The following is a 26,775-nucleotide window of genomic DNA, read 5'->3' as shown; positions in this document are numbered from 1 at the left end:
AACATCCCCCTTGCTCTTGCACAGTTCATCACAAGAGGCAATCTTGTGGTGTTTGCAGGATTCCCTGATTTATTGCCAGGGGATTTGTGGTTCAGAGGTATCTTAAAGGTTGGTTGCAATTGAAGATCCCAGGTGTCACATGATTCAGATTCTGTTTGACCTGGTTCAGGCCTTCCCAATGGCATGTGCTAGCCATTGCAAGGCTTTTTTTTTCAACGTGTTATTCATGGCTGCCTTTTTGGTGGCTTTGGGTAAGTGAGAGCATAGCAGTGTCTGCTAATGATTGTTCAGTTATGTGTCTGGTCTGGAATGACCTCCATTAAGGCCTGGGATCTGTGATGCTGACTTCAAATTGATGGGGCTGGCAGAGGATCCCAGACTTTGCTAAGGGAATGTGATGATGAAAGGATTTGCTTTCCTTGTGTGTATTCCAGGCTTTCCAGCTACCCCGTGGGAGCCGTTAGTTTATTCATGGAGATGTGAAGTATTTGACCAGATTCCATTTCCCTTCGGTGCTAAAATGGGGATTATATTTCTGGGCTGAAAACTAGGTGCCTGTGATTCCCATTCTTTTGGAAGAGGGGCAGCTGCTTCTGCAGCCGCATTAGGTTACAATGCGTCGGCGATTCAGTTTATAGGCCGTTGGCAGTCAGACTGCAACCTCCGCCCTCAGTTGGGGGATGCTGCCCTCAGGATGGGAAGGATAGAACTGTTGTCCTGTTAAATATTCTGGTATTTTTGTTATGCTTGCAGGAAGGAATGATGGAGCATCTCGGCCTGACGTTTGGATAATTGGCTGCACTGTTATTCATTGGGTCCAAAAGCGGGCCGCCAGCCGTCGAGATGGTTCCCAGTTGGGCTTTGGACACAAAACCATTCATGTGTTCTGGCATGGCAGGGAAGGCATGGTGTTGGACCAGCTAATGCCGCTCCTGTGTTCTTTGGCAACTCACTCTTGCCCACCGCAGGTTCTTATGGTGCATCTCGGTGAAAATGACCTAGTGACAGCCACTGGTGTTAACTTAGTACTCAAGATAAAAAGGGACATGCTTCTCATTGCTGAGCTTTTCCCGCAGGTTAAGCTGGTGTGGTCCGAGATGCTCCAGAAGCAGATTTGGCCAGGAGCCACCAAACCCACTGGGATTGGGTGTGCCAGGAAGGGTGTGAATAAGGAGGTAGCAAAGTTCCTTCGGGAAATGGGGAGCTCAGTGATCACCCATTGGGAGATTTGCTATGTGGGCCCTAACATATACAGGGAAGATGGTGTGGAGCTGTCTGCCGAGGGCTTAGACATATTTCTGGCAGACCTTAAAGGGTGGATTGGGCATTTTCTTTCCACTCTGTGGGCAGGGGGGAAAGCGAGGAAAATCCATGCTAATTACTGACGTGCCCTGCAGCAGGTGGCTGGTAACAGGCTGGTTTCCAGATCCCAAACCCGAGTACAGGGATGAGAATGTTGTGGAAAGCAATAATTGGGAGCTGCACTGGACTGTTAGTGCTGGAGGTTTAGTGAGGGGTGCTGTTTCTTAACCCCTCTGACACTGATGTTTAATAGTTAATAAAGTTGTGGCCTGTGCTTTAACCATACATTTGTGTGCGATGTCGTCTTTACTACAGCCAAATGTAAGCTTAGACATCTGGATTGAGGAATGCAGGCCATCTCTACAGAACAGGGGACTGTAGCCTGGAAAGCAGGGACTCTGGAAAGGGTTTAGGGGTCATAGCAGACATGTAACTGAACATGAGCTCCCAGTGCGATGCTCTGGCAGAAAGAGCTGATGTGATCCTGGAATGTATAAGTGGGAGTAGTGAGTGGGAACAGAGAGGTGATTTTTACCTCATATATGGCATTGATAAGACCGATACAGGATACTGTGTCCAGTTCTGGTGTCCACATTTCAAAAAGATGGTTAGAAAATTGGAGAGGGTGCAGGAGAGAGAAACCGGTATGATTCAAGTGGTGGCAAAAATGCCTCGCAGTGAGAGACTGAAAGCTTATCAAAAAGACTATCGAGATATTAGATTCAGTGTATGAGCACCTTTGTGGAGAGAGACTGACAGGCACTAAAGGACTCTTTAATCTGACAGAACGAGACCCAGTGGCTGGAAGTTGAAGCCTGACAAATTCCAATTAGAAGTAGGGGATAGTTTAACAGTCACTGATTAACCATTTGAACAGACTACCAAGGAAGTGATGGATTCTCCATCTCTTGATTCTTCACATCCAGACCGGATACCTTTCTGGAAGACATGCTGTAGCCAACATAAATTATTGGGCTCAATGCAGGTGTAACTGGGTGAAATTAATTGCCTGTGAGATAGATTCGGGGAGTCAGACTAGATGATCTGATTGTCCCTTGTTACATTGAACTCCTGATGTGCACTGGGCATAGCTGATAATCCATTGGGGTATAAAATTCCTATACTGCAAATTGGCAGGTGCAGTGAGGGGTGTTCCGCCCTGTTCATAGCACCATAGAAGCATGACCAGGAGTGGGAGTGGGGGTTGACTTAATATTTTTTCTGTTACTGTTGCAACTTTTGGCAGGTGTCCAATGCAGGATAATTACTGTTGCAGGGGCCGATTTGTGGATCCCGTACCTGGACAGGGCTCCTATGACTGCTATGCTAAGCAGGGCGGGGGTTCTGGTTGCCATGTCATGTACAGATAGAGGCATTCCTCATCTGGACCCTGAATCCTCACACAAGGTGAGGATGGTTGGGGATGTTGGCAGCTGGGCTGAATCCCTCGCCTCCCCTTCAGCCAATGGGATGCCTGGATGATCAGCATTTGAGAGCCTGGCTGGATCATTAGCTACTGTCTGGTTTGGGCTGGGAGCACTGTTTCTTACTTCCTCTATGTTGCTGTTTCTTAGCTAATAAAGTTGTGACCTAAGCTTTAACCATCTGGTTGTGTGCTGCATCTTATTCATTGGCAGTGTCTGGGACAAGGAAAGTCTTTAGAAGGTGCAACCAAAACTAACAGACTGGCTGAGAATCTGAGTTTCTGCATTGCGTGACTTATGCTGACAGTGTGTCCTATGTTAGAAATCCAGATTTCTGGAGTGGTTTTTAAGTTTGTTTTTGTCATTTCCAAAGGAGTGTTTTAGAGGATGTTTAGATTATAACAAAAAAGTGTGTGTTTTAAGATGTAATGGGTAGAAATTTTTGAAAGCACCTAGGCGCCAAGGTATCAGAGTCAGTTTTGAAAAGAAAACTTAAGTCCCATTGACAGTCAATGGGGTGTTGGCTTGTAAGTGCCTAAATTAGTGTTGAAAGTGTGACCTCACTACAGATTAAGCGGTGAGGGCTGTTGGCTGGCTTGTTGGAAAAGATGTGTGCCCCTCTAAGGGCTAGAGTGACTTTCTGCTGCAGGCTAGGTCAGCATGGGGGGCGGGGAGGGAGAGCGGAACTGGAAGAGAGAAGAGGACTAATAGGTCCATGACGGTGCAGGAAAAGCCCTCTTTTACCTGGACATGTGGGATTGGGGCTCCCAGCACATGAATTTAGTTCCCGCTCATTCAGGATTGGGGCAGCATCAGCAGTGGCCTGGCTGGGTTTGGGAATAGGGCAATTCAGGCATTTGGGCATTGGCATTCTGAAGTGTACAGAACGTACATGAAACCCCATGTGGGAATCAGTGTTAATTTTCCATTGTGTTCTCTTCCAGATGCTGGCAGACGGGCCAGGCAGACGGTGGTGTGGATCTGCGGGCACAGTATTGTTGACTGGGCGCATAGGCAGGCTTCCAGTTTGGCTGGAGGTCCACAGCTGGGCCTCAGTGATGAGGCAGTCCTGAGCTGGCATGGGAGGAGGGGCATGTTATGGGACCAACTGATGCCCCTTCTCCACACTTTGGGGGCCCATGGGCAGGCTCCAGATATAATTGTGGTTCACCTTGGGGAAAATGATTTGGGAACGTGTAAAGGGGTAGACTTAATGATCAGAGCTAAGAGGGACTTGGGGCAGATCCTTGAACTTTTCCCAGGAGTAAAAATTGTGTGGTCGGACATGCTGCAACGCAGGGTGTGGGACGGAGCTTTGAAGCCCCCCCGGGTCGACAAGGCTAGGAGATACGTGAATAGGGAGGTGGCCAAATTCATGACTGGCATAGGGGGGTCGGTAATTTCGCATCCGGCCATAGCATACAGGGCACCAGAATTATTCAAGGAAGATGGGGTCCACCTGTCAGATTTGGGAGCTGACCTATTTTTGGCTGATATTAAAGAGGGCATTAGAAGATGTCTGGGAACCTGGCTAGGTATTCGGGGAAGGCAGCCAAGCTAATTGCTGATGTCTCCTTGTGACAGATGTCCAGTGCAGGTACTCTGTAGGAAAGGGATACCGTGATCAGATAAAATGGATTGGTAAAGGATTTTAAGGAGATATTCTTTAAAGGAGTGGAAACGGAAGTGTGGGGCTCCTATGACTGGTACGGCAGGGAGCGAACCCCCTTCCTGTGTAGCCCCCCTACCCTTCATTCGAGGGGGGGGGCAGGATAGTGAAGTCCTAGCAGTGGTTTGGCTGGGGACGAGGGTGGATAAGGAGGAGGGCTGATGAAAGCCCCCCAAGTATATATTGAAATGATTATGGAATTATCTGCACTGTACACTTTTTTCTGCTAGCTACTCCCAGATGTTTATGAATAAAATTGAGGCTTAATTAAACCACATCCAGTGTCTCCTGTCCTCCTTCTGGCATAGTTTGAGAATAACCTTGCCACACAGTAAGTGGTGAGGGCCATTGTCTGGCTTATTGGAAAAGGTGTGCTCCCTTCACGGGCTAGAGAGCCAGGGAGTGACTTTCTGCTGCAGACCAGGTTAGTGTGGGGACTTGACCTATCCCCCTTCTCTACCAGGGACCAGCAGAAGGGAGATTGTATAGGTGCATGCCAGTGCTGTAAAAGTCCTCTTTTACCTGGACCAAGCAGAGGAGCACCCACCTATGCTAGTGGCGAAAAAATGGGTATTGTCAGCATCTGCTGTGGGCATTGCCCTAGTTGCTTTTTTTCAGGGGGCTGGGAAGGAATTTTCCCCTCAACTTGAGATTGGTCAAGGTGAAGTGGAGGGTTTTTTGCCTTCCCCACAGCAGGTTTGGGGGGGCTTTGTTGGAGCGAACATGAAAAGGAAATAGGCTATGATGCTGTAACCCGTATTTTAAATGTGGGCGGATGTCCAGTGCAAGTACTCTGTAGGGAAGGGATACAGTGACCAGTTACATGGATTGGTAAAGCATTTAAAGGAGGTATTCTTTAAAGGAGCAGAAACGGGGGTTCAGGGCTCCTATGACTGGTACGGCAGGGAATCAACTCTCCCTTCTTTATAGCCCCCCCCCTTAACCCTCATTCGAGGGTGGGGATGGTGAGGTCCCAGCAGCAGGTTGGCTGGGAATCAGGATTGGTAAGGTGGAGGGCCGATGGAAGCCTCCAGAGTGTATATTGAAATAATTCTGTAATTACCTGCACTGTACACTTTTATCTGCGAGCTACTCCCAGACATTTAAGAATAATGTTAAACCACATCCAGTGTCTTCCTTCTGGCATAAATGGACAATGGGATTTAGATGCTTTTGAAAAATGTACGTGATGTTAAATACGACTTAGTGCCTAGAATTGATAACGTTGTGGTCAATGTTAACTCATTTAAAACCACTACTTTTCCAGTCTACACTAGGTGTAAAATGGGGTTTAATTTGCTAGTTAAAATGTGTTAGTTAACACATTAAAACCTGGCTATTTCTTCTAGACTGAACATGTCCTAAGGCTATTGGCAGTCTCACTTTGGAAGGTCTTTAGTTCAACTTTGGAAATAAGGCTGCTGAGGGAGGAGGCCAATGTCGCATTTTGGTAGTTCGTCATACTTGACCATGTTTCGAAAATGAAGCAGGTTTTGGTAAAATTCATCAAAAATCTGAGGCCATCAAAAATGCCACTTGTTACTTCTCTAGTTAGAAGCCACAACTAACTTACACTATTTTTAAGTCTTTGTGCCAATGTTAATCAAGGCAGTTTTCTAATCATTGAAACGAACAGGGTTTATTCTAAAAATTCCAAAAAAAAAAAAAAAAATCTCCTTTCGCTCCTGTCTTGTTACGATGTTCTTTATAGTGGATTTAAAGTTCAAAGTAACATGAATTTTCCTTTGCAAATGTCATCAATCTCATATAGGAAATAATCTGAGATGGTTAAAGGGGAGACTCAATTTAAGATGTATTTGAGATGAATTGCCTTACCTACATTCCAGATAACATCTTGGGTTATTAAAGCCTAAAACACAACATACCCTGGCTTATTTTGTCTATTTTAGTTTTGACACTGAGAATCAACTAATTCAGTTTCACTCTCATTATAGTCCATTTCGCTTTCAGGTTCTCCAAATATTTGAGTTTTGAAACAGTTTGGTTGAAATTAAAAGAAAATTATTAATCTTAAATTTCATAAAGATCATAAATCTAAATTATGACCAAATTAGAGGATTGTGTCTTTAACACTATAGTTAGTGATATGCCAAATAGGCACTGGAAGTTTTCATGTGTCACTCTTAAACAGATATTACTTTAAGAAATATTTGCTTAATAAGTTTTTTACTGAATTCTGTGGACCCAAAGATATAAAAAGGAGTATACAAAGAGAGGTACCAAAATACTGCTAAACCAAGAACTCATCCATAATATCCAATAAGCCAATGGAAGATTAAAGTATTAGAGCTCAATCTTGTGCACTATATTAGATATTTATTTCTAGCATTGCAGATGTGGAATGGTTTCATCTTATGTTTGAGAGCAGAACATCTCCTGTCTGTAAGTCTAGAAGGTGGAATTTATTCACTGGTCTGTATGAAGGTTAAGTAGTACTTTTACAATGTTAATGAGTTATTTCAATGGCTAAAGTTAATAGTACTTTCTGGTATATATCTGTATACTTAGTAAAATTTGCTGATTTTAAAAAATTAAATGGCATGCTTAAATGTCTGTGCAATCAGTTTTCTTGCTAAATGACCATTACAAATTCAGGAGAAGCTTTTGTCACTTGGAAGTTAGTGTCAAACTTTCCCTAACCTTTTATCAACACTTTAGTGGACATGTTTTTCTGAAGTGTATTTAAAAGTTTGAATTAAGATTTCTAGGTGATTGGGGTTTCCTTTGGGATTGGAGGAGACTATGCCCTACTCACAACTCTCTGATCCCAAACTCCTGACGCATGGATTCGTTCACTGGCTTGCTCCCACCACCACTCTTATTGGGGCTCTTTCATTCCATAGGGTTCTAGATTGGTGGTAAAAGTGAGTGCCTGGAAACTTTAGTAGTGTAGCTTCATTCAGGCTACATGCCTGTCCTTCCTAGTAAGGATCACTCCTGCCTGGGCCCTAATCCTCTCATGAGAGAAGGGTGCTGGGCTGAATCTCTCGCCTGCAGAGGCACCAACTTTGAGTTCCCAGGAGGGGCAGGGTGGTTGACTCCCCTCCCCAGGCCCTGTGCTGGTAAGAATCCTTCAGCAGAGAGAAAAGCCAGGCATTCCGAAAAGCTGCTTCATATTTAAATGAACCATTAGGGGCTACCGTGATAGCAGCCTAGAACTGCCTTCTTCCCTTCTGACTAGGCCTAAGATAGTCTTTGCAATGTTTCCTCCTCCCCCTCGTTCTAATCCATGGGTGAACGATCAAGTCAAGATGACTTCGGATTTTTTCATGTGATTTTAACACAAACTATTGGTTGTAAACATAATTTTTTCACATTCAAACACACCATGGTATGGGTCTGCTGTGACTGTGCTGCTGTTCCACTTTTATTGGCCATCTTTGATTTTAGCACTTCAAAACATGTCTCCACTCCCCAAGTCTTTGGTTTTCACTTTTGTTGCTCTGGGTACTACAGTTAATGTGTAGAGTTTGGTGATCACCAGATCTAATTGATTGGTGCTTTTCTAGGGGATGTAGAAGGAATCCCATAGCTTTGTTGCATCTCTGTCAGCCTGAGTTTCTAGCTTACAGCTATTTATGCAAATTGACTGGAACACACTGCACCCTTTCTTCCTGGCTTTGTCTGAAAGGATGCTCCTGCATTTGATTTTATTGTGCTTTTGGCCAGGGGTAGTCTCCTTAGTCAGGTGCTAATGCTGTTCTGCATAGTTCATAACACTGAGCATGCCTATCATATTGGGGGCGGAGCGGAGATAGAAATCTCAGCCCTTTCCCTGCTGATCTTTGTTAGCGGTCTGAAACATCGCACTCCTGCTCTGTTCTCTTTTTGTGACTAATTTAGTACATTCTGCACATGGGTGACTTGTAGAGGATCACCCCAAATGCCTCTGACATGATTTCAGTTCTCGTGGCCTGTCCCAGACTGAACATCTGGTCTGGAGCTTTCTCTGGGCACAGCATGGACATCCTAGGGCTGCACCATACTGTTTTCAGTTCCCCATTATTTTTTTTTCTTACTGCAAGGATGCAAGATGGAGGGAGAGCTAACAGCAGGTGAATGAAAATTCTGCCAGAGTTGCCGAGTTTTCCCTCCTCCGTGTCCCGCTTTACTGCACACTTGTATGTTTCCCACTTTCCTTCGCTCTTGAGAATACAATCTACCTCTTTAAGTTTCTCCATTTAGTGTGTTTGAAATGGCTCTTGTCTCTGCACAATGCATTCTTCCAAATGTTGGGAGTTCTTTACATTATCACTGGCATAGGCTTCTGTTTGTGACATCCTTCCCCAGGTCTATCAGATCTGTTATGTGGGGCCAAAGCCAGAGAGGTGCTGAGCACCTGCAGCACCCATTAACTTCATGGGGATTTGAATCAGGATTGGGCCAATAGGGAGGCAAAAACATGAGGTAAATGTAGTGCAATCTTGTTCCCTGTCAGTAGACACACTCTACTTTATGTACATGTACAGATTAGACATCCGGCATTCTGATCTTGGCTCTCTGATTACAGCAACTCTCTGAAATACTCTCCAACGGGCTGAATCAGGACTTGGTTAAGTGCTTGCAAATGTCATTCTTGCAGCCCTTTTTGAAAGAGGGGTGTGTGATTGTGGAGCTCTGGATTTGAACACAATAAAAAAATGTATCACGTGAGCCACAGCGCCATGCAGTGAACAATTAAACCAGAGTCTGCTCTGAATGCAAAGTAGTTTCCCAGTGAGGGGCAGCAATACTCCTTCTTAATGACTTTCCTTTTCAGAGCCCTGCCTCCTCTTAGGAGCAAAGAACTTGCTTTTTCCCCTGCAAGGTGCCCTGATGCGACTGAGGCACTGCAGAACAGAATTGATGCTCCAGGAACATCTGGCTTAATTTGTTTTCTGTTCCTCCTCTCACCTCAGGTGTCTCTTCTAGTGCCTAGGGTTACCATACGTCCGGATTTTCGGGCTCCAAATCCCCGTCCGGGGGGAAATCCCAAAAAGCCGGACATGTCCGGGAAAATCGGGACATGCGGGGCTGGCGGTGCGGGGGCTCAGGGGCCGGGCCGGCGGGGCGGGGCCGGCGGGGCGGGGGCTCGGGGGCCGGGCCGGCGGTGCGGGGGGCCGGCGGAGCGGGGCGGGCGGTGCGGGGGGCCGGGCCGGCGGTGCCGGGGGCCGGGCCGGCGGAGCGGGGCCAGCGGTGTGGGAGCTCGGGGGCTGGTGGAGCCGGGCCGGGGGGCGGGCCGGCGGAGCGGGAGCTGGGCCGGCGGTGCGGTGCCGAGGGCCGGGCTGAGGACCGGCGGTGCGGTGCCGGGGGTGCTCGGCCAGGGACCGGCAGTGCTGGGCGGGCCGGGGGTGCTCGGCCGGGCCGGGAACCGGCACCCCAGGGCCCGAGCCGACCCAGGCTGGAAACGCCGGGGCGGCCAGCCTGGGCCGCGCCTCCTCCCCCCGTACCCCCCCTTACCTGCTTCAGGCTTCCCGCGAATCAAATGTTCGTGGGAAGCAGGGGAGGGGGCGGAGACATTGGGGAAGGGGCGGAGTTGGGGCATGGGCGGGGCTGGGGGCAGGGCCGGGGCCCTGTGGAGTGTCCTCCTTTTGGAGGCACAAAATATGGTAACCCTACTAGTGCCTGATCTTATGTCTGCAATTCCAGGTGCTTGCTATATATTGTGCATGACACTGGTTCCATTCTGCTGTCGTGCTGTGTCAGCCTAGATTTCATTCACCGAGTTAAATCCGAAGCTGCAATTTTTATCTGAATTGCATTTGTACAGTATGATGGATCATGGTAATCTCTAGTAAATATTAATTACTGACAGAATAGAACTGAGATTTGGAAGAGAATTTTATTACTGTACGAGGCCCTATACTTTGAAGCTCACATGCAAGGCAGAAAGGGAGCTGGATTCAGGTTGATACTTAGGACAATTAACATGCAAACCCGGCATTGCTGGGCTAGAACAAGGTGCAGAGAGTGTGTGTGTGAGAAATTTGGGTAGTAAGATGCGAAGTTGGGTCAGGAGACCACTATACTGTGTGGCTTCAACTTCAAGGGAACTTTTGATGTTGCAAACGTGATACAAGAAATACAGGAACCCCAAACGTCCAGTGCAGCAAATATAATTCTGAATGGATTTGGCTAACGCACTCCGGACATTTTCTAAGAGACGGGCATCTCCCAGGAAAAGGGACACGGCCATAAATACCTTTGCAAGGAATGTAATGGATCCAAATAATCTGAAAGGTGTAACTGGGGGAGGACAGGGTGACAAAGGGAGAGGATGATCTGAAGCTCTTCATTAGGGTTACCATTCGTCCGGATTTACCCGGACATGTCCTCCTTTTGTGTGCTAAAAATAGCGTCCGGGGGGAATTTGTAAAGCACTCACAATGTCCGGGATTTCCCCCTCCCCTGGCAGAGCAGAGCGAGCGGCTGGGAGGGCTGCAGGAAAGTCCCGGGCTGGACTCCGGAGCAGCTTCCTCCTCCCACCCCCACCCCCCCCCCGCATTCTGAGCCGGCCGGCAGCTCCTCCTCCTGCAGCCCGCTCCGGCAGCCCTGTGCAGGGCCAGGGACCGGGTTTTGTGTTGTGCTGGGGAGCTCAGCCATGTGTCCGGCTGGCACAGAGCCCAACACCCTGTTCTGAGCAGCAGGGTAAGGGGGGGCAGGAGAAGGGACAGGGAGGTTCTGGATGGGGCAGTCAAGAAACAGGTGGGGGCTTTTGGAGGGGAGTGGAGAAAGTTTTGGGCAGTCAGGGTACAGGTAGGGGGTAGGGTCCTGGGGGGCAGTTGGGGGGGGGTCTTAGGAGGGGGCAGTTAGGGGACAAGGAACAGGGAGTCTTAGGTAGGGGGTGGGGTTCTGGAGGGCAGTTAGGAGCAGGGGTCCCAGGAGGGGGCAGTCAGGGGACAAGGAGTGGGGGGTAGGGGGCTGGGAGTTCTGGGGGGGAGCTGTCAGGGGGCAGGAGTGGGGAGAGGGAGCAGAGGGGTTTAGATGGGTTGGGAGTTCTGGGGGGGCTGTCGGGGCAGGAGTGTGGAGAGGGATCGGAGCAGTCAGGGGACAGGGAGCAGAGGGGTTTAGATGGGTTGGGAGTTCTGGGGGGGGCTGTCAGGGGGTGGGGAGTGGTTGGATGGGGCGTGGGAGTCCCAGGGGTCTGTCTGGGGGTGGGGGTGTGGATAAGGGTTGGGGCAGTCAGGGGACAAGAGGCAAGGAGGCTTAGATAGGGAGTGGAGTCCCGGGGGGCAGTTAGGGGCAGGGGTCCCAGGAGGGGGCAGTCAGGGGACAAGGAACGGGGGGAGGGTTGGGGGTTCTGGGGGGGTGGGAAGTGGGAGGGGCAGGGGCGGGGCTAGGGCGGGGCTCCTCCCGTCCTCTTTTTTGCTTGTTGAAATATGGTAACCCTATCTTCATGCCAGATACTGGGTCTCTGACACACTGCCCTACCACAGGCCAGAAAAGGACGGGGGCAGCTGAGGAGTGGGTAAACACTTGAGACATGGGGGTAAGGAACTGTACTGAAATGAATGGTGCAGATGTGCATTAGCTCTTGCAGAATTTCAGACTATGTGTGTCATGCAGTTCATTTCCTTTGTTTTAGTTTAGCATGTTCTCTTAATCACTCATGGTTTTAATGAGACCTTTTGAATCGTAGCTGGTTTAGAGGTAAAGTCACTGCAGGATGCCCTTGGGAGGGTGGGAACTGGAGCACTCAACCAAACCGGTGCCTAAAGAGGGGCTTTCTCCAGGAACCTACTGATCACTCGACCACATGGTGTGGCGGGAAGAGGGGATCAAAGCACTTCTTTCAGGTCAAGGGTATCCATCAGAAAGAACTGCTTGGGGAGAGGGATGGGTGAAACGGAATAGAAATTGCCTTAATTCTGCACCAAGTGACATTAACCTACCCTTTCTTATGAGACATCTGCATTTCTGCACAGATAGTTGGACTACAAAATAAAATCCCCCACACCAGAGAAAGGGGTTTTTCAGAAAAGAGAAAAGGAGTCATGGCACTTGTGCTATGAAGATGTGTTTTTACTTTGAATCCCGCCTCCCCCCCCCCCCCCTTTGTTAAATGTACAAATCACGCCTAGGAAATGCACTGGCTTAGCTTAAAAGTCAAAGTGAGAAAAGGTTGGAATTTACAGGCCTGCTTCTGTGCCTTTGCTCATAATGCAAGGGACTTTGAGATTCAAAAAGCAGTTGTTAAAGAGCAAAAGTTAATGTAGTCCAAGGATGCACTTTAGCTCTCTCCTGGAGGCATCCTGAGGATTACAATACTAGTCACTCCAAAAAACAGAGTACATGCTGGCCAGGTTTGCGCTAAAGTTATTGTTGTGGATTAATAAATGTTTGTTTCAGAGCAGCTAGCACCTCCTAATTATTATAAACCTGGTTCAGTGTTATTGTGTCTTTCTTCTTTAAAAATGCACGTTGCTCACACTATTACCTGTTTTAAGGAGTGGGTCTCACGCTTGTCTCGTTTCAGAAGGGGAAATGGGAGTTTCTTAGAGCATCTTTATGTCTAACCAAAACTTGAGCTCAACTTCACGGACCTAAACAGCATCCGAGTGTCAGCCACTGATTTTCTGTGTTTTATTTTGCAGAGACGTTGGGGTGGTGGTAGGAGGGTTTGTGATTGAGGGAAGGGGAAATTGGGTGTTTAAATGTGGCTCTTCTGTATTACAAGGCACTAACACGACTCCCGTCTGTATTTAAATGCTGTCCCCAGGTTACGACTATGGCTATGTCTGCGTGGAGTTTTCACTCTTGGAAGAGGCCATCGGATGCATGGAAGCCAATCAGGTTGCTTTACACTTCGGTCGAATGCTGCTAGAAGACTATTGTTTTGCTGGGGGCGGGTGGAGAGTCAGTGATTTTTGAAATGGTTCAAAAGAAGATCGGCTCTTGTTTTTACACAACACTGCTGCTCAAATGCTAGTGTTCCTAGAAACTTACAAAAGGCTATGTAATGCCTCTGTGAAAGGCTCTGAATGTTCTGCTGTTTCAACTTGAGCACACCTGCAGATTGGGTAGATTTAAAGGCTTGGAGATGAAAAAGATTCCCGGTACAGGTTGTTGCCTTTGTGGGTTTGTACTCACAGTTGGAAAGAGCTCTGCTAGTGTGAAACTCCTCACTGCCCTGTCTGTGCACAGTAATTGTATCTGTCCCCTGTACACAGGGTTCGAGTTAGACACAAACATGCGTCGCTATGGGCGAGGCCTTGGATATGCAGCTCAAATGCTACTTGCCTGCTACTTTTCCATGTGACTCATCTGGGTTAGGAGGATTCCTCATATGTCTCCCCTCTTGTATTCATGTTGTCCTTTGGCAAGTTGGTGTTGCATATGCAAGGGCTGGCCTATGCACAGTTGCACCTGGTAAATCTGAACGTTTCTAGGGTGACCAAATAGCAAGTGTGAAAAATGGGGACACTTTTTTCAGAGGTGAGAGGGGTGGGGTATAGTCGCCTATATAAGACAAAGCCCATAATATTGGGGTGGTCCCAATAATATCAGGACGTCTGGTCACCCGAGATGTTTCTGAACTCTAAATTTAAAAGAAATGCTCAGCCTTTCTCACACTGAATAAGCTCCCAACTGTAGCAGTAATTCAGATCTGATTGTTTGAAACCTGTTGCTGTTGGGCACCATGCAAGTATCTGACCCTCCAAAGGCTGTAAATCCCAGAAGACAAGAAGAACTGAAATCTACCATTATCACCCATTCCCTGGAAATTGCAGGGAACTGACCGATCACCTGAGAGACAACTACCTAATCGCCGTTCAGCACTGCCCTAGAACACTCCTCTACTAGATCCCTCTCAATTAGCTCCTGGTCGGGGGAGAATGACTTCCCACCTCCTTTTCAATTTTGCATATGAGCAAGAATTGCCATAGTTAATCTAACCCCATTCATACTTTGGAATACCATTGGCTACCTTGCTTAAAGACTAGCTTCCCCAGCCAAAGGAGAGCCATACAACTTAAAAACTGAGTCACAATTTTAGAATTGTATGGATGTGCAGCTACCATGAATGTGCATACAGCCCACCTGTTAGATGTGGCACGTGTGTACGTACATCTACAGTTACAATAGCAGTGCAAAGTCTGAGCACATTCCTGTTCTAAAAACTTGGTGCTAAATGTTGTAGAAATGCTCCCATTGCTTCTGATTTTTAATACCAATGGGAATGTGTGCAGGCTGACGTAATCCCAGTACTGCTGGTGTCCCCGATGAGGTCACCTGGCAAAAAAGGATGCCTTCAGGGAAGCTCCGGAATTTGTACCATTTTAATGGGATGCTGTCACAGTGGGTGAGGCTAAAATCTGACTTCCCTTCTGTGTTGCCACCCATGCTTTCACTGCCACCATGATTGTTTCTATGTAAAACACCCTATTGGGGAAAACCTGTACATAACTTGGTGTGAACAGCATAGTAACTAAACCCCCACTGTATGCACCCACCTCACCTCAGCTCATCTTATCTGCGATGGCCAGTGTCCCCTTGATGGGACAGCCCTGGGCACCTGAGGAAGTTCCTCCCCATCTGGGTAGAATGCTCTTCCCACTCTCCTGTTGGGACATCTACAGGCACTGGAGCAGGTGTCTGTTTTTGTTCAAATAGGAGAGGTAAGGACAGGTAAGGTTTCCATCCCTCGCTTTGCGATGGGGCACCTGTAGTTATCCAGGGAGTGTTCCTACCCCACGTAGGGTGCATGTAGGAATCCGGGCAAGTTACCCTACACTCATCTGAGAGGGTCCAGCTGGGGACATGCGCAGGCTGCCCCTTGGAATGACATACCTATCCTTCCCTTCCTCTCCAACACTTGCTTGCACTCTGCAGTGCTGGCAGCATAGAGAGAAAATTCCTATGCCCCAGACACACACTTGCATGTTTCATCCCAGCCATGATAGGGCGCCAACAGTCACCTGGGTAGTCTATCCATCCTGCCACATGCATCCTGGTGGAGGCACCTCCAGGCCCTGCATGTAGTGATGTCTTCTGATCATCCTGCTGGCAGCATGGGGCTGTGTTAAGTGTGTGGAGAATGTCTAGAAGGTGTGATCATCTCGATGGGAACGTTGCAAGGTCTGTTCTTAGGCCAGTTCTGTCAGGACCTCCCAATTGTGACCGTGTCCTGTTCATTGCAACAGTCGTTAGTGGTTAATGTGTGGCAAGTTGTGTTCCTCAGCATAAGCCTGATCGAAACCCAACTGAAATCAGTGGGAAGGCTTCCACTGACTTTGGTGAGACTTGGATCAGCTAGCAACCCCCCCCCGCTCTTCTCCTCCCCCTCCCCCGCGCTCATGGGTGACCAGTATGTGGTGCTTGACAGAATTAGGGAAAATGGCCTCTAATTTAGGACAAAATACTAAACTTTTTTTTAATCAACAATACCTGCTGTGAGGCTGGTAACTAGCCTTTCAGCTCTGAGTCCAAATTAAGCTCATTTGTATGATGGGTGGATGGGGGAATGTCATCGCTCCGTCCCCACAAGACAGGACTAGCACCATTTTAATCTCTTCCTGGGTGGGGCCCAGGACTGAGTTGTTAGGGAGAAAATGTCACATCACCAGGCTGGGAAAGTATCTGAATTTGTACAAACTCTAATAAGAGTGCTTATGCAGTGGCTTGGGTGCCCTGGACAATCTTTTAACAATATACTAATAACTAAACCTTTTGGTTACCCCAGTTAGATCAAATAATATAGAAAGACCAAGAACTAATAACTTCTCCATGCTGTTCCCCCCAGAGTGCCACAGCCCCACTACCCAGCAGCTATCTCCTGGGCTAAGAGTGATGTCTTTCATAGAGGCAGGAAGCTTACGCTGACCCTTGCTGGATACAATTTGGCAACTCTTTTCCTTATTCTCTTCACTTAATACAAACCAGCATTTGGTTTATTGTGGTATTTCCAGATTCCAAATCACAGATTTACCAGGTCCAGCTATTTGTCCAGTAAATGTAGCATGGGTGTGTGTATTGGGTTTCCGAGGAGGCTTTCTACTGAATGCATTGAGGTGAAGAAACTTCCCTCTTCTCCAGTGCTGTCCTGATTCTGTTATGGAAGGATGCCTTTCATACCACTGCTCACCCACCAGTTTTCACAGCTGTAGCTAAAGGGATTAAAACATCCCCATTTCTAATTAGCGTGGTAACATTTCAGGGGTTAATGGCACAAAGAGGTCACTTTAATCCATGGGCAGCCTAACTCTGCTCCATTCATGGCTACATTGGCAACTTGCCAGTAGCTCAACGGCCACCTCCAATATGTCTGAAATAGGAAATATTGCATTCGCCTTCCTCCTGCTTGCTCAGGTCAGGATGGAGAACTGCTGGCTGCAAACTGGAATCTCCAGGGACCTGCACCTCTGTTAGAGAAGGTTGGCTGCAAGCTGCTTTGCAGAACTTCCTGGGTTGCATTTGGCCACCTCTGTTTTAATGCTGTTGGTAACTGGTGCTTTTGTTGGTTTTGTTGTCAGTTGTCTGCGTCAGTAGGTTTTGAGGGTGGAGACTTCTTCCGTGTTCATATGGCAATCTTGGCCTTCTTTGGTGAGATGCAGGGTATATTCAGAGGACTTATCTGTGTTTGTCTTTAATGCTGATTTATCTGGCTTCTTCCAAAGAACTTTTCCATCCTTTAAAACCTGAGGGAAGGTGAATGGTCCCTTGTGTATATAAGGTCCATCTTTCATCTCCTTCATGTACATACTCAATGCTGCCTGCCAGGCACAATGGTGTGTTCCTCCCAGTGGGATTAGTGCTCTGGCTTCTTAGGAGCAGCCTCGTGAAAGAAGTAATTACGAGGACACTGCTTCTTGGTATGAAATTGGATCTATCTGAGGGGCTGCAGCCCCTTGTAGGGAATGTGACTCTATGGCAGGGCTCTCTCATCTTCAGGAGAAATGCTGGCTCCATTTAAAACCCCCTGGACTTGTTTTGGGCACCAAATGATCAGCTTTTTCTGGGAGGAAATGAGACAGGGATCTGAGCTACAGTGGAACTACTGTGTTCAGTGAATAGTGAAATCAAGCCTTCCAGTGCATGTTAGAGTGTTTTTAGCCCCATGCACTCCCTTCAATCATTATAGTGGATGGAAGGGGAGAAGCAAAAAGATGCATCTGTCACTACCTGGATGTTTTCTTTGCTCTGTGAGATAGGGCTGATGGTGATGTGTGTTGGACAAGGTGTGTGACTTGTCAAACTTGTGGACAGGAGAACCAATGGAAAATTGGGGCAAATGAATGATTTTGACAGTACTCATAGTGCCTGCCCCACTGAACTCCTCCCAGGCCCCTCGCCCCAAGAAATGTTGGCAGCATGGTTATTTCGTGTGCCCTCCTGCCAGTGACTGACCCTTGCCTGCTGTTTGCTTCTGCTCCCTTACAGGGGTCTGGAAGTTGTGGAGGGGAGGTTAGCGTTAATTTCCAGGACAGACTTACTATAATGCTGGAGTTCTGTGGGCACATGCTAGATTGGTTGTTCCATGACTTGCTCTCGCATTGCACAGAGATCCATGTGTCCTTGTAGGTGGCACATACCAAAGAGCTGCCAGTTTCTACTGCAACAACACCTGTTCCCATTTCTTTTTCTAATGCACTCATGCCTCCTTCCCCTTTTGCCATGCACCAGAGGGGAGCAGGGGGCCCTTAGCTTTACCTGAGCAGACCCCACATCGGCGAGATCAGAATGTTAAATCAATGTCTAGAGTTTTTCTGCTCTTGTGTGTCCCTCTTCCTTTATCCTTTCATTAAACTAATATATCTGCGGTGTAGCGCTTAGTAATGATCAGCAGGAACTTCACTGCAGCTGTTTGTTAAAATCCATGTGGCTGTTGGAAGAGCAATGGATTGCTGTGTTGCTTTCTGCCATTTACATCCTTTGAGGCAGGGGGGTTAGGATTTACAGGCCTTGAGGCATTTGGCAATAACAACTTAGGATGCTCAGCTCCAAGAACGCTGATTGTGGAAGACTTATAATTATCCCCAATGCATTTATTGCTTAATTTCAGCCTGTAAATATCTGTAGCACTTGTGTGGTGGTCTTTGGGGACATGTTGTGTGCCTGACAAGAAGCACATTGCAATCCACGTGGGGGATTGTTACCCAGCGTATAAGCGAATGTTGGAAATTAATTTTGTCTAGCTTTGGCAGGTGGTGTTAATTACAGGGGCCTCTGATTGGTCCGTAAACCTGAAGAAATGTTCTCTACATAATTGGAGACCAGACTTCTCTATATACCTTTTCTAGGATTAATATTTGTCTTGGGTGTAAGGCATTCTGCCCTTCACTTGCTCAGCAAAGGAAACACTTCCCAGGTTACTCTGTCTCCTGCAGTTGTGTGTGGTAGTGATAATGTTTGTAAGTGTGCTCAGGTTATAGGTCCTCAGCGTCCTGTGTAAACTTCAATGTCCCGCACGCAAGGAGAGCAGGAGAAGACCCCATTCAGGTCACACGCTCCTCTTGGCACCAGCGTCCTGGGATAAAAAACAGAAGGGTGTTATTTTCTGGTTTGCGTTAAACATACCCTGTTTTTCTTGTTAATTTTATTGAGCACAGGGGGTGTTTTGCAGCTTTGCATATTGCAAGGGAGAGTGTCCCTCTGTTGTGTTCTGTATTCAAAATGTCCTGGTTTAAACCATAAGGATTTCTGGCAATGTGCTTTGGAGTCTCCTGTACTGCTTGTTCTCATTTGGAAAGTGGGAGGAAGGTGTCTCGTTCCTGTGAAGTGATTCCTCCCATAAATCTTCCTACCAAGATGAGGAGCAGCAGAATGATGAACTAATATGTTCTGTAGCCCAGTGGGCTGTTAAAAGGTGCCGTTAGTGGGCTGTATGTTGATCGGCTGAGAGGATGTTCAGATAAAACAGCAATGTCATTGATTTCTTTTGTTGTATTTGATTCAAAGTTGCTTACATGCATTTGTCATGAGCTGACTCTCAGCCTCTTTTCAGTGGGTCTTGAGCTGCTGGGTCACCTGATTGTTCACCCCCGCTTGTTTTGCCATGGTAACTGCCACCTTAGATCACTGTGTCACTTGGATTTTATTACCTGAGAAAGGGAAGGGATTAGTTCAGCAGTGTTACAGATCTGCCATTGGCCCGAGTCTTGTTTGCTGGCTAGTTGATTTGTACTTCCTGGTATCCTACAGATGCCTATGTATATACCTGTACTCACATTTGACATGGCTGCAGTGTGTGGTCATCTGTGCGTAGGGGAACGATTTAAGATTTGTGCACCAGAGTGATCTTCCTTATGCTAAGGGGAATTCATCACATTGTACAGCTTTTGACCAGCTAAGAAACTGATTCATTCTTCTCCTAGTATTTAACATTTCTCTGGGTCTTTTCCTTCTATCATATCCCCCAATCTCAGCCTTTGTCTCTTCCCCTGAATCTTCGTTTGAGGTCTTCCCTTATCGTGTGGGAAGTCTTCTGGGATCTCCCTCCTCCAAAGGCTGTACAGTTCACTGACCCTTCCCCAGCTAAGGACAAGAGCTCATCCAGCTCCTCCAGCCTGCCAGGTGAGAGGTGTGCACCCTCCTGCTAAGGAGCTGTGTTCTGCCCTGCTAGCTCAGGGAGAAAAGGAACCAAATTAGCCAACTTGGTTCCAAACTAACCTGCTGCAACCAGATGGGCTGTGTAGCTACCTGCTCTGCTCAGTCTCTTCCCTCACCCTTTTTTGAGGAGCATTTCTCTTTCTCCTGGCAAACATCATGGAATATAATGTTTGCCTGAAGCTCAGTTACATAATGTAAGCTTTTGCTGAGTGCCAGGTGGAGTGGATAAGAGCTCTCTTTTTTTTAGACTGCGACTGTAGCGCCTGCCTGTGGAAGTGAGGTTGCACATCAGTGCGCGCAATGTTCCAGTTCGCCCCCATTGAATAACAGCACTCGGCTCTCCCCAAGTGCTGTGCAATATTCACTGACGGGGTTGTTTAAAAGTTGAAAAGTGAAGCAATGTGAAATCCTTTGCCAGTCAAGATGTTGTGCAGTGCAGACTGCAGGTAAGTCTACTTCATGCCTCTCTTATGGGTCTGTAAGCATCTGTAGGATGTGATTTATTGCAGAGGCTGAGCTAAAATAAGAAAAACCCGGTTTCAGCCATTGCCATAATACAAGGCCCCTTCCTAAGTGATGCGGCCTTTGGCATCTTGTTCCTTCAGGCCACTTGGTAACTAAGATTTTTGTCTTGTGTTAAGACTGTGAAGGATGTGCCTTATGTGTACCTTTGGAGGTATAAACACTACCCAGTCCATGTAGCCATCAGGTCCCTTGCTCCTACAGGGTGTTAGCAGGACCTTTGTGTGAAGGAAGAGCATCATAGATTCATAGACTTTAAGATCAGAAAGGACCATTATGATTGTCTAGTCTGACCTCCTGCACAATGCAGGCCACAGAATCTTATCTGTAATAAACCCTAACCTATGTCTGAGCTATTGAAGTCCTCAAATCATGGTTTAAAGACTTCAAGGTGCAGAGAATCCTCCAGTAAGTGACCTGTGCCCCACGCTGCAAAGGAAGGCGAAAACCCCCCAGGGCCTCTGCCAATGTGCCCTGGAGGAAAATTACTTCTCAACGTGTCAGGACAGAGGTCTATCTTAAGGCAAGTTAAAAGGCACTAGTACTAAGTTGATTTCTTATTTTATGGATGCTTGTATAGACTCAGTGTGAAGAACCATAAATATAGGTATGTAGATATTATTTATTTTGTCTTAAGTATATCTAAGGTGCTTATCACCTTGGCACCAAAGTGCTGCAGAGAGGGATAACATCAATGTTCCCTCTAATTTTTTCCATCCCTGTGCGGAATAAATTTTGTTATGTGCACTGAGGTATGTGCAGATGTGCGCCACCAGTAGAAACAAAAAACTAGATATAATATATATTTTTAAAAAGTTACAATAGGGATAATTACTCCAGCCAGGACAGGTTAGGCATTTTATAATTCACTACTCAAAGAATTAAATTTAAGTGTAAGAGAGAAATAAAAATTGTGTAATGCATAGATCAGTCAAAAAACTAAAATAACAGCACTTTGAAAGAATAAAATTACAGAGAATATATGTGCATTGCAGGAAGACCAAGGAGTAACAACAACAATAATACAAATATGTGTTGGGAGGTGAGTGTGAAAGTCTGTGTCTGTGTGTGAGAGAGACTGACTCCTGACTCTGTGTGCTGGCTACTGGGGAAGTCTCGGAGACCATGCGCTGTCTCTTTAAGGCACTCGCTCACGGCTCGGAAGGCTTGTTCAGACCTCAGCAGCTCTCCTGCTCCTGAGCTCTGTCCCCCCTCCCAGGCTCTGTGAAGATTGGGTACAGGAGTGGGGGGAAGGAGACACCCTGACATCAGCATCCCCTTCTCGCCACACTCTGCACAGCTAGCAGGAGGGTCCCAGGAGCAGCTGGCCAGGGGCTCCAAGGCAGAGGACAGGAGCAATGTGGCCACAAAGCAGCGGGAGGAGGGGCACCTGAACACCCGCTGCCGGATGTGCGTGGTTCTGCTAATCAAGTGCGTGGCACTTGAATCATTCCTGGGCGGCTGCCTGACTGCGCAGCTTAGAGGGAACACAGGATAGCATGTAGGGTAGCAATGTTTGGAGTATACTAGTCGATTTCCTGTGTGTGTGTGCGCGTAGAATAGTTAATGGGGGAGATTTTTGAAAGAAGCTCCTAAATCCTCTGGGCAAAGTCTCACTGAAAAATAATGGAACTCATGATCCTAACTGTCTTAAGTGCTTTTGAAAGTCCTCCCCAAAGCAGCAAGAGATCCCCATGAGCCATGACAAGTAGTGAGACAATAATGTTACTGAGATTTCTTGAAGGATGCAGGGTGAGGCACTATGAGGGAAACTACAGAGCCATGGCTCAAATTCCCTACAGATGTTTGAAGATGGAACATGTTCCTCCTGTTGTGGCGGCTTGATGTCTGGAGGTGATAGATACACTTTCCCAATCAAGAGTCCATCTTCCAGTTCTCAGTGGTGTGCACATTGTAAGAAAGGTGGCATTCGTCATCCTCCCCAGCCCACCATTGGGCACAATACCAAGTGCATTGTAGTGTCTTTCCAACCAGTTTTAGAGCGATATGGCCTAACCAGATCCTTCTGGATTATCTCTCCAAGGATCTACCTGTATACCAGGCCTCAATATGTTGAGGGCAAGGCTCAGCAGAATGTTCAGTTTTGGGAAGCATTTTAACATAGGTTTGTTTATTTTTCATTTTTATGGTTCCTTGGTGCTAATGGTTTCCCTCCTCTAATGCCTACGCTATTGGCACTTGGGTTGTGTGGAACAGTAAGATAAGGAGTACTTGTGGCACCTTAGAGACTAACAAATTTATTTGAGCATAAGCTTTTGTGGGCTTCAGCCCACTTCATCGGATGCATAGAATGGAACACATAGTAAGGATATATATATATATATATATATACACACACACACACATACAGAGAACATGAAAAGGTGGGAGTTGCCCTACCAACTCCAAGAGGCTAATTAAGAGAAAAAGCTTTTGTAGTGATAATCAAGATAGCCCACCCCAGACAGTTTGACAAGAAGGTGTGAGGATACTTAACAAATAGATTCAATGTGTAATGGCTCAGCCATTCCCAGTCTCCATTCAAGCCCAAATTGATGGTATCCATTCATCAATTAGGTATGAGTCTAATGACTGAAGAAACTTCAACCTGTACGCAATAGCTGGGATGGAGGAAGGCAGGATCATTTTCTCTGCTGCCTCTTTGCGTCTCTCTTGCATCATCTTATATAAGCTATGGCTGGACTTAGCTCCTTTTCCGAAGAGTCATAGGGACACTAAAATAGATGTGTGAATTTGGGTTCACTTCTTGATATATTGGTTCCTGTCTGTTTTGTTCTCAAGATATCAATCCAGTTTGGGTTCACCTTGTTCAATTCCACCTACAGAAGGTGGAAAGAAAGTACTGTGAACTTGATGGGGATCACTGAATTGTGCAAACTCTTGTCCCTATAATTGTACAGTTTGCTCATGGTTTCTGGTTCAGATCTCACCTGACTTGGTTATGCTTTAGACCAAAGATGAGACCCAATTACAATGAAATGAGAGACAAAATGTAACATATTGGTTTGAGTGCATCAGTGTGACACCTAATAGGTGTCAATACTGAATGTTTGCATTCGCAGTGACCAGGATTCCATGGCCAAGGCTCTCTTATCGCTAATCAAATTAGATGAGTGCATTCAGTGCCTTCTAGAAGATGAGCAGGCCACTTCCAGAAGCAGATTCTCAAAGGTACGCAGACATCAAGTGTTGCATCGAATGAATTCTACTCTAAATGATGGGCAGGGCTCTAGGAAGGCACATGAGTCAAGGAATCTGATCTTTGGAAAGGGTGTTGTCTGCAGGATGTCCTTTTTTTATCTTCAGAGAAACTGGGGCAGACCCTCACTTCTGTGAAGAAACGCATGGAATCTTGAAGTTTGGGGGGGGGGGGGGTCATTCCGATGGCCTTCAACTGCCTGGCCTGAGGGAGGGTGAGGGTAAAAATCTGTAGCACATAGTGTTTTTCACCCAGTGTTCTCAAAGCACTTTACAAAGGATAAGCCCCTTTAGAATAGACATAATGCAGAGTGGAGTGGGTTTGAGAGGCCAAAATGTCCTGGATTGGGTGCCAGCCTTCATGCTTCAGTTCCGTTTCCCTACGTGTTGGACACCAGATTAGGACCATGACAGTGTAACCATGCACTGTATGCGGTCATTATTAAGGCAATTTAGTGTTTGTAGTTCCAGGTTAAACTCATTGTTACAGATTTAGGGGGTCTTCCTCCCCTACTCCTCTCCCCCACCAATGGTGTCACTGCAGGGCAGAGTAAAGATGGTTTGCGTGCCCTAAATGCATTCTTCCATGATTACCCACATGGATTCTGTTTTGATTTCTCTCTTGGTACTCATGTCCCAGGCACGTGAAATCAGATTCTTTTGGCTGGCAGTGTCCATGGGTGCAGTGTCTGTGCATCCCCCACACCCAAAGGCATAAAGAGTGGAGCTGACCCAACCATCCCTCATGTTGTTCTTACCACCCATGGCAGCGATGCAGTTTCTGGCTGCTTCTCTCCCCGCTGTGTTCATTTAGAGTTGGTGCTTCGGTGGGCTTATTGCCTGTTGGAGATACACACGCTATTCTTTTCAGTCAGGTTCTGATTTTTAGGCTAGAAACTCCCCTGTACAGGAGCTCTAGGAAAATGGCAGAAATGAAATCCCTGGTGTTTAAAACCTGTCCTTTTTCTGAAGCTTCAATGATCTACACTCCTGGTGTCTGCTCTGTTTGGGAGAGGGATAATGTAACATGTCTCCTCCTATAAGGGTACTCAAAAAGCTAGAGAAGCCCACCTAATATTGTTTTCCCTGGAGCACTCTATGCACACCTCCTCAGAGATGGTTAAACCTCAGTTCTCCAGTCATTTCTCCTGTCCACAAGTGCTCCAGTGAGCAAGGATTCCACCTTGAGCTCCCAGGCTATGGCAGCCAAGAGATTTTAGTCATCCCCCACTATTCCAGCCTCTGACAACTCAAGTCCAGAGGTGAAACAAGGGTTAGGTCACCCTCTCTAGTGTCTACTGAATCAAGGCCCAAGGCTCGGTCTGACACATGGCGGGGTGACTTTGAATTCCTCTGGTGCACCAGTACTGAGTGTTGGGAGAGTGCCAGCAGTGCCCACTAAACCAGTGGACTGTCTCTCCTGGTACTGATCCCTCACCATTCGACAATCTCCTAACTGTATTCACAGTGCTCAGTATCCATGTACCAGTACTAAGAGCATATACATATAGGGTGATTTATCTGTGGGCCAGGTACTGGAGTCTCCTCCTCTTGAGAGAATGAGGGTGGTGTAACCTGCTACTGGGATGTCGGTACAGTAGGCAAAGGAAATATCTCTGGTATTGCCTGCAATACCAGAGCTGCCCAGCTAGAGGAGAGCACAACAGAGCCAGGGCACTCCTGACAGGACGGCCCCTGGCTTGGAACAGGTGTACTCCTTTTGTCATGCCCCTTGAAGCACAATAGGGACTCCTCTCCTTCATACTTTGCTTCCTGACTCCCACTGTGCTACCCAAGGGGGGAAGAGACTCTGGGGAGGATTCAATAAGGGATAGGAGAGAATGACCTAAGGCTCATAGGGAACATTCCTCTGGTATCTTCTATGAGAGTCCCACTCCAGTGCCTATGCCCATATCAGCTTTGGCCCTACTGGATGCCCCAGGGGTTTAGTCCTGTTCACACAAGTCTGCCTCTTTGGCCACCGCTAGGGTTTGCTCCCTTCCCCAAAGAGGCCATATAAGTTACCACAGCCAGCTCAGCTAGTGCAGGCTCAAATCTTGGAAAGGCAAGAGAAGGCAAGTGACTAAGAACAGCATCTTCAAGGAGAAGAACAACTTGTTCCCTGCTGCAATCTCATCTTTCCTGACAAGGCAATGACTCCCTCAATGCCTCCTTCACTTTATGACTTCAAGGCATTCCAAGAGCTCATCAGGTACACGGCAGAGACTCTGGAAGTGGCTGAAGAGAAACCTCTCAGACTCCTGGACATTGTGCACCCTGTCATACCTATAAACAAAAGTTGGAACCTGCAAAAGACCCGTGGCACATGCTAGCATCCATTCTGGCCACATCCAAGTGAGCTGAGGAGGTACAATGTTCCTTCCAAGGGATCTGAATATTTTATTTCCACCTAGTACTAGGGTCACTTGTAGGTACAGTCCAAGAGAGGTTGAAGCAACAGGGGCCTCCCAAATCGACACTGAGGGAGAAAGACCCAAAGACTCTTATCTGCCAGCCTCCAGGTGTGTGTGTGTGGGGCTAATTACTAATTATTTTCATTGGGACAAATTATCTCCATTTGCGGACAGGCTACCTCATGAACACCATGGGGAGCTAAAGACCATCATGTCCGAGGAAAGCTGATAGCCTGCGCATCCTAACAGGCTGTCCTGGATGCATCTGACACAGTGACACATACTGTGTCTGCACCAGCAGCCATGAGAACATCTTCCTGGTTCCAGTGTTCAGGGATTTACAGGGATGTCCAAATATTACCTTTGAGGGCAATGAACTTCTTAATCAAAGGCAGATGAAGCCCTCCATTCCTTAAGGGATTGTTGGGCAAATCTCTGTTCTCTGAGCTGTTAAAGCCCCAAGAAGGAAGCAAGCGAGACCACAGGCTTCCTTCAGGCAGCATCCCTCTGCCCAGTCTCAAAGGACCCTGGAGCCACCAAGGAAGAAGCAGAGATTCCAGTGATAGCAACCCTCTTTCTCTACTGCTGCACAGTCTGTTCTACTAGGCAAGAGGTTTGACACCAATGTTGAGAGCCTGACAGAATCTTCAAAGGATCTCTTCCTTTCCGACCACCT

General features: G+C 47.1%; 1 protein-coding gene across 1 annotated transcript in view; it reads left to right on the top strand.

The window, feature by feature from the left end:
- RBM6 (RNA binding motif protein 6) overlaps nucleotides 1–26,775 on the top strand; it is a 131,777-nt gene that overhangs the window by 33,655 nt on the left and 71,347 nt on the right. Inside the window, exon 6 of the mRNA XM_054033806.1 lies at nucleotides 13,115–13,188. Within this exon, the coding sequence (XP_053889781.1) occupies nucleotides 13,115–13,188 (74 nt within the window). The remainder of the gene's footprint in view (nucleotides 1–13,114; nucleotides 13,189–26,775) is intronic.

This window comes from Malaclemys terrapin, chromosome 7 (genome assembly GCF_027887155.1).
Source record: "Malaclemys terrapin pileata isolate rMalTer1 chromosome 7, rMalTer1.hap1, whole genome shotgun sequence".
In the NCBI taxonomy this organism is placed as follows: domain Eukaryota; kingdom Metazoa; phylum Chordata; order Testudines; family Emydidae; genus Malaclemys; species Malaclemys terrapin.
The sequence above is the reverse complement of the archived record's forward strand: the minus strand, read 5'-3'. Positions and strand labels throughout refer to the sequence as shown.